The 8,398-nt window shown below is 40.2% G+C and overlaps 1 protein-coding gene across 1 annotated transcript; it reads right to left on the bottom strand.

The window, feature by feature from the left end:
• Positions 1-1,673: 1,673 nt before the first annotated feature.
• LOC111948933 (girdin-like) lies at positions 1,674-8,139 on the bottom strand. Its single transcript, XM_023964112.1, has 2 exons — positions 5,935-8,139; positions 1,674-1,852 (listed from the first exon to the last, which is right to left on the bottom strand). The coding sequence occupies exons 1-2, from the start codon at positions 8,027-8,029 to the stop codon at positions 1,674-1,676; spliced, it is 2,274 nt and encodes a 757-aa protein (XP_023819880.1). The 5' UTR covers positions 8,030-8,139.
• Between the last annotated feature and the right edge of the window lie 259 nt (positions 8,140-8,398).

Here is an 8,398-nt window from a genome sequence, read left to right as displayed (position 1 = left end):
AAATAATCCAGACGTTATTAGAAAAGTGTTTCAGCTAGAAAGATGACTTGGACCAAACTCTGGGATGTTTGGCTGTTAAGAAGCACAAACCTTGAAGGAGAACTAAACTGTTGACCTCTGATTTCATCAAGAAGATTTAAAAACTGTTTGTGTGTTCGTTGTGGTTTCAAGATGTTTAACAGGGAAGACTACTCTGAGATGCTGTCACTTTAACCCTATGAATCATGGGAGATGTAGTGCAAACAGCCGCCAAACGCAGACAGACTCGCTTCTCGGAGCTTCATTGTTTTGTTCACTTGTTCCACGGTCTGATATTGGATTCTGTGGAAAGCTATACCGCTAAAGACGAGCTTTAGCTGGTATTTTTGTTGGCACTGAGAGACTTTATGAGTTAAATCGGAACAAGGAAGTGAAGACTTTAACCACTTCTGATTGGTCAGACTGATGACGTGTGATCCAAGAATGATTGGTGGAGACAAGTAAAGGGGCGGGACTTTTCAAAAACAGAGTTGAAGCTGCGGCTAAATCGCGGTACCGTCATTCTTATCAAAGTGTCTTTAATAGAATCAAATAACAGAAACAAAAAAGTATTTTATGATCTTTCATTTTCCTAACAAAGTGTTAGGGGGCAGGCCTCGAGGGCTGCTAAGGTTAGAGGACATGAACCACTCATCCACTGGGGCAAACTCCGACACTTGGGAGCTGTGCTGGGGGTTCGTGAGTAGGCCTACACCAGCCCGCCCCCTCTCACCATGAGTGATTCCAGAATGGCAGTGAGTCCAACCCACCTGGAGGGACTGTTTCACAGCCCAGACTGTGGGTGGAGTTGAGCCCAAGCGCAGTCCTAGGGAAGGAGTTGAGCCTTCCTGAACCATTTCTCTGAGAGGCTAAGGAATGTGAGATATATACATATATAAATTGAACTCATCTCTGTTTTGTGATTCATATGTTCATTTTGTTTTGGCACTCACACAACCCTCTGCATTTATCCGAACTTGGGACGGGCATGAGAGAGCACTTCATCGTGTTCCCTTGTGGTTGCATTACATTCATTCACTCATTTATATCATTTCATTACATCTGTTACATCTAACACATGTAATGTCACTTTCCCATCCATTCATTTCATCCATGTATCCATCCATTTGTTCAAACATTATATTCACATGTAAATGACAATTTTGATTCACCAAAAATACATATACATATTATCCAGAAACATTGATAAATTAAAGCAGCGAGTGGCGGTGTATGGCCCTCAGGTGCTACCCGCAGTTGTCGCCCACCTTTACGGGCCACCCGCCCTCCCTTCCTCCCTCCACGCACCACTGCCGCCCTTGCTGCAACTATACAGTTTTTTCCCCACTCAAATTTTGGGCATGTATTTAATTATATTTTTTATTATCAGTGTTTCCAGTTTTAGGATGAGTGAGTGGCTGACATTTTGTTTTATTAATATTCTTTTCTTATTTATATTTTTGTTTATTATATTTTTTGCAATGTTAGGTTTTGAGGAGGGCCCCAACTGTTGACTTTATAAGACAACTGGACTGAGTGGACCCCCTTGTGTTCTAATTAGGAAGTTCCCAGTGATTCCAAAAACTAATAACCCAAAGACTTCTACTAAAAAATAAACAGCTATTACTCCATCCATGCCCAACCATCAAAGGCTCCTACACCTCTGCGGCTGTGACCGGCTCCTTTATTCCACCCAGTGGTGGGGTCTCAAACTTGCGGCCCGCGGGCCATTTGCGGCCCCCAAGGTGGTATTTAGCGACCCCTGCCTTAATATGACCGTTTATTGTTATCCAATCACGGTGGGGTATAAGACTCTTGGGGGCGTGACCTTGACCTTAAATGAAGCAGGAAAACATTTAGGGAAACCCGACAGCCCCCTTCCCTAGACCAGGAGGAGTTCCTTACTTGCCTCTTTGGAAAGTGTCTATTCACATGTAATTTTCTAGATACATGCAGCCAGTGCTGAATTTTTGTCTGGGCCACACGGACTCAGAGGAAGGTAAAGGTTGTGGTTAGGGTTGTGCGCGGCAGCGTATTAGACTTAACCAAACGGTTCCGGAGTGCGGCTGTGACTGCAGCTCACCGCTCCCCCATAGGATGGGTCACTGCGGAGAATAAATGTCTCACACCTGCAAGCGTGAGCTAACAGGTCTTTAACATTAAATTCATGCGAGCAAAAACAAGATTTAGTCTTAGAAACACTTAAAATATGTGTGGACAATGCAACAATAGGGGAATTCAAGATGAACCAGTGCCACGCCTGGATCGTTGGCGAGAGAAGGCGGCATTTCCAGCTGCGTTTGCTTAGGATGGCGCCTTGTTGCTCGCACCCCTTTCCCACTTTATTTTTGTGATGATTGACAGGTGACATTGGAGCAAAAACATTCGTCATACAACAGGCGATCCGCGCAGCCATTTTGCAATGTTAGGTTTTGTGGAGTGTTATCTGGCCGGCGGCAGAAATCATCCACCAAACGGATCTTGTTCTGGACTTTATTTTCAGCTTCAACAAACTACAACAGGCAGTTTGATGAATTTTGTTTTCTTCGTTACTGATTTGCATTTTAAAAAACAAGCTTAAATAAAACATTCAACACTGATTTAAATTTGGGAGCATATTCTCTCTTCTCCACCTTGAACTTCAATAAGTCCAAGTCCAGGTCCAGACGAAATGATGATCATCTTCAAGTCACACTGAGGCTCTCAGCCTCTCAGCTGTACCAGAGGAAGATGCCATGTGTCCAACAGTAAGAAGAAGGCAAGAGAAGCCGTGTTCAGGAGAACCATTGATTGAGGTTAAAGAACTGTGAAATTTACGTCTTCTTTTGTGTTTAATAGTTATAATTTAACAGTGTTAACTGACCTGTGTTTATGAGGACGTTTAAATCTGGAAACAGTAGATACGGAAGACCAAATAAACAGAAATGTATAACTGATATGTTTACTTATTAATTTTTTTATTTAGGTATTTAATTGTATTTGATTGAGAGTTTTATTAGTATCTTTTTTACAGAAAACAGTTAATAATAGAGTATAGTTGATAGTAGATGTTTCTTACAAATTTACTACCAAAGAAGGGATGTACCTGAGGAAGTTACACACAACTTGTTCACACCAGGGTCCTTGTTCATCTTATTTTGTGTCTGTGTAAAATATAGTAAAAGAAATCTGAGAAGAATGGACTTTTTTAAATTTCTGACTTAAACTGGCATTGGCTTTCAGACACTCACAAATTGTGTGCGCACGCTGAAGTTGCGGCCCAGCCTCAGTTAGACCCTGCCTTCAGTGGCCCCAAGGTCAACAGAGTTTGAGACCCCTGCTCTACAGGGACAGTCACAGGAGGTCTTCATGATCCATTTACCTGGCAGGCACAGAGATGGCAGAAGGGAAACAAAGCAGTGCTTAGATGTGACATGGAATAGAAAAACAAGAAACATACCCTCCTCTTTTTTACAGGCTTGGGACTGGCAGAGTGATCCAAAAGAGACACTCTGGCAGAGTTATATGTTTTTTATTATTATTATTATTAAATACGTATTTATAATTAATATGTGTGTATTACATTATTTTCAGTGCATTCATTTATGTATTTTTATTCATATTTTTTACATTTTATATACAAGTGGCCAGGATAGGCTCCAGCAGCCCCGTGACCCCGAAAGAGGGGCCCTGCCTGTGACCCCATCCCCGGACAAGCAGTGCTTAATATTCTATTTTACAATCTTTGTTTTATAACTTTTATAATTGTAGTTATTGCTTTTTACTGAACTGTTTTAATGTTTTATATTCATTTGCACAAAAATTGATTTTTGTTTTTGTTTTATCAGTTAGTCTGAAATTTCTCCTGTTTAATGCTGTACAACACTTTGGCTAACTGAGGTTAATACATAGTGTTATATTGATAAAATTGAATTGAATTGAATTGACATGTCCGCAGCTACTGAATGTTACTAATAGACATTTTAGAGGTTATACTTCTAAAAATATTTTGTATAATTTCAATATGTTGTTTGACATTTTCTGGAGAAAGTTTGGGACTAGAGTCATAATCCATTCTCATGCCAGGCGGAAGCACCCTTGTAAAGTTTGAAAGTTTCAGGCCGCCATGACTTTTTCAGTCACCAACTCAACGGGTTCAGCCTTAACAACCGAACCTCGTCCTCCAGGTTGATGTATGCCTGCATGTTGTGTTGATGAGTCAAAGAAATTTGATGGAGCACAGTCTATGTTCCAAATTTGCTTTTCGGCTGTAGAAATAACCACTTAAGGAAAGTAGTTATTTCTGACCTGCTCAGCCGCAGTGGCTCAGGCAGTTGAGCAGGTCATCCAATGAATTAAGGGTTGGCAGTTCAATTCCCACTCTCCCCACTCAGCTGTGGTTGTGTCCTTGGGCAAGACACTTCAGCAGTGGTTCTCCACTGGTGTGTGAACGAGTTTGAATGTCCCAGTGATGGTCAGAGGGACCATAGGTGTGAACTGGCAGTATGAACGAGCTGCCAAGTCACTTCATTGATATGAAATTGAAAAGATGAAGCAGATGTACTCAATAATCATGTGTTTTGACTGATTTGAGAACTTTCATATCTACTCAATATTTTGAAGTGTAAAAATGTTTCACTTCTTTCATTAAGTAATGTGCAGTATTGCTTTTCAGATTTTCTTTGTCGTCATTTTACAAGTTATCTCCTGTGAATGGTTTCAGGTAGATCAATTCAATTTCTTCCATTTTTTTACATATTATTTCTATAGTTTACAGTATTTGAGTTACTTCTACTCAATTTAAATTCTATTTGTGTCAAGTCACTTTATTGCAATGGAATATGTAATATATGTAATATGTAATGTAAATATTAAGTAGATATACTTAATAATCATGTGTTTTGACTGATTTGAGAGCTTTCATATTTACTCAGTTATTTTAAAGTGTAAAAATGTCTCACTTCTTTTATTAAGTAATGTGCAGTCTTAGTTTATAGAGGGGAGGGCACCGAGAGGACATCGCCTGATTTCTCACAGTGATGTCCAAGCACCCCCCATGTCTAAGGTGCAATTAAAACTGAGAGGGGAGGGGCCTAATTTCGTGCAACAACCATGGGAGGGGGGCCACTGCCGACTTGTTCCCCCCCAGGCTTACCCCTGGGTCAGACCCCCCCAGTCTCTCTTGGGGCCCCGTCACAAGGAGATCCGATTCCCCCAGATGCCCACCCACCCCCACCCCGTCAAATCTAAACATCTAAACCATTAATCACAGATATTCCTACATCTAAATATTACTAATACCTATTAAACAAAGAACATTATGGTTCACTAATTTGAATTTACTGATTTAATTTATTTTCCTAAAGTAAAACAGAAGATTACCATAAAAACCAAACTACAGATTTGAAACACCTACTTCTAGTTCAAGATAATGACAAATACATAATCAAAGATACAATCAAAGTCAAACAAATAAAATAAAATAAAAGAATATAAAACAAAAGTTAAAAATAAAATAACTAAAACAAAGAGTCTGAGTCTTCTAACAACTAATCCAATGATCTATAAATCTAAAAAAATGCCTTTTATAATCGTTTTGCTGAATTCAGAAGTCACTGAGGGAAGGACTGTCAAAAGGAAGCTCTGAAATGTCATTGAGTGTTAAATCATCATCAGATGAGCTTTCTAAGACAGGATCAGGACTTTTCAATTTGGGGGTTTTCAGTGGAGGGAGTTTTTTCAAATGTTTACTTGGTAATACGCTTTTCTCCAAAACTGGCTCTTTAACATTTGAAGCCCCCTGGTTTGCCTGTTTTTCTTTCATTTTCTGCACACGTCTCTTTGAAGATTCACGTTTGTTTGTTAAAATGTAATTTTCCTCCCTCAGTTTGCTAGTGCTGGCTCGAACAGCATTAATTTCAGTCTTTGCTGCCTCACATTCTTTTTCCACCCTCTTTTGTTCTCTGTACAGTTTCTTAAGTTCGTTGTTCTTTGCCACAACTTCTTCATTCATGCTGACGTAACTCTTTTTTTTCTCCTGAAATTTTGAGATCTTTTGCGTCGTCGTAGAAATATTTTCTTGCAAAAGCTGTTTCCGTCGATCAAGGTCCAAAAGCTGTTTCTCCATTAATGGTATTTGCTTGTTAAGTCCTTGCATTTCTTGGGATTTGCTGTTGAGACTGTCGGCTTTCAGTTTTAAATTTTCAATGACAACCTTCTGGTCTGCAATTCTCCTGGAGAAATCCTTTAAGACGTCTGATGGGTCAGACATCGCTTCCTGCGCACCGTCTTGGAAGACGCCTCCAAACTTAGCTTTCTGGCTTTTAATCTGCTGCTTCAAGGTTCCTATGCTGTCTTTGAGACTAACGGTAACTCTCCTCAGAGCACGCAGCTCTTCTTCTGCCTCTGTCTTCTTTTTCACATGTTGTTGTTGTTGTTGGAGTTCCTCTGACAGGGTCTGGTATTCAGCAGCCAGTTTACTTTTGTTGACTTTAAGAGCTGAGATCTCTGCCTGGATGCTCGCATGTTCTTTTTCCAACTCCCTTTGTTGCTGATGCAAAGTACGTAGAGTCTTGCTTTCTGACAAAACTTCAGCAGTCATCTTATTGTATTTATCAAGCGTGCTCTGAAGATTTGTGATTTCACGCTCCATCTCTGAAATATTGTCTTGAGCCAACCGTTTCTCTGCAGAAACATGATGCAGTTCTTTTTCTACGGCTTGTTTTTGCTGAACAGAAACTTTCAAGTCTTGGAGCTTGCGCCTGAGAACATTAGCTTCCTGTTCTAAATTTTGAACAGCGAACTTTTCTTCTGAAACTTTCCTCGACAAAGTTGAGATCAGTGTGTCAGGAAGCTCCTTAGACTCACTGATCCGGTCAAATTCAGCATTTTCTCTTTCAATCTCCTGTTTTATCCGTTCTATGCTGTCTTTGAGAGCACTGCTAACTTCCTTCAGAGCACGCAGCTCAGATTCTACCTTGCTCTTCTTTTTCAAAACCTTCTTTTTCTCTTGGATTTTCCCCGATAGGACCTTTTTTTCAAATTCTAGTTGACCTTTGTCGTATTGAAGAGCCACGATGTCAGTCTTGATGCGGTTATAAGCTTCTTCCAACTCCTTTTCTTCTGCATTTAAAGTATCCAGAGCCTTGCTTTGTGCCGCAACTTCTCCTTGTATTTCGATCACCTGTTCGTGTTCCTCTTGAAGTTGTTGGATTTTCTTTTTCAGCCTGGAATTATTTTCTGCCACCAACTTTTTCTGAGCCAACAGGCCACTCAGTTCTACTCTTAAACCTCCTTGGAATGTTGAAGATTCTTCCAATTCATGCAGTTGACTTTTCAGGTCAGTGGCTTCCCTTTTTAAAAGCTCAACAGCAAGCTGTTCTTCTTTAACTGCCGCTAACAGAGCTTGTGGATCAGATGAGCTGACAGTTCCTTCCAAAAGGAGGTTAGAATGATGTTCAAGCTCAGCCTTTTTCCTTTGAATCTCTTCTTTCAGTCTTTGGACGCTGTTTTTAAGATGTGAGCTTTCTTTCCTCAAACCACCCAGCTCTGCTTCCGCCTCGGCCTTCATTTCCACAACTCTTTCTAAAGACTGGATTTCCTCCAACAGAGCCTGGTTTTCAGTCTTGAATAACTTAATGTCTAGTTTTTCAGTCTCGACATCTGTGGTTTCATCTTCATATTGTCTTTTTAAAGTTTTCAATTTCTGGCTTTCTATTTCAAGAATCTTCTTTTCCACTTCAAGTTCGTGCTTCAATAATTTGCAGTTGCCACCAGTATTTTGAAGCTTTTGTAATTCACACTTCAGCTTTAAACTTGAGTTCTGAGCAATTTTTCTCTGCGCCTTGAGTTCAGACAGTTCTTCTTTCAGTTCTTCTTCGTGCTGAATAGCATCCTGCATTACCTGAAGGTCCTGTTGAAGAGCACAGACTTCCTGTTGTGTTTGCTGGATGGACTCTTTTTCTTTCTGGATCTTTAACTCCAAAGCGTCCCTCTCAACACTCATGGTGTGCATCTGGACACCGTTCTCCATCTTCAGTTTATGAATCTCCTGCTCCAGCCTGAGTTTGTTGTTCTTGAGAAGACTTTTTTCGTTCCATAAAGCCAACAATTCTGCTTCAGCATTTTCTTTGCTTTTAATAGCAGTTTGGGTTTGATGGAGTTCCTCAGAAAGAGCCAAATTTCTTTCTTTCATTTGTCTAATCTTAAGCTTATAAGCTTTTACAGTCGCTTTTATCTCCTCATGATCTTCCTCCCACTCCTGACTTTGTCTCTTCTTCTCTTCAAGAGTCCTTTGTTGTGCCTCGAGTTCCTCTATTATCAAGTCAAACTTTTTATTTTCTTTCTTCAGCTTGTTGATCTTAGTTGTTAGCTTGGAACCAGAATGTTGCAGAGAGTTTTC

Source organism: Oryzias latipes, chromosome 16 (genome assembly GCF_002234675.1).
Source record: "Oryzias latipes chromosome 16, ASM223467v1".
NCBI classification, from domain to species: Eukaryota; Metazoa; Chordata; class Actinopteri; order Beloniformes; family Adrianichthyidae; genus Oryzias; species Oryzias latipes.
The sequence above is the reverse complement of the archived record's forward strand: the minus strand, read 5'-3'. Positions and strand labels throughout refer to the sequence as shown.

What these genes read in the sequence shown, in the direction of transcription:
- LOC111948933 (XM_023964112.1), bottom strand. Translation starts at nt 8,029, where the DNA reads ATGGAGAACGGTGTCCAGATGCACACCATGAGTGTTGAGAGGGACGCT. An exon ending in AAAGAGGGTGGAAAAAGAAT is followed by an intron (nt 1,853 to 5,934) that starts GTGAGGCAGCAA and finishes GCTTCATTTAAG; the next exon opens with GTCAAGGTCACGCCCCCAAG.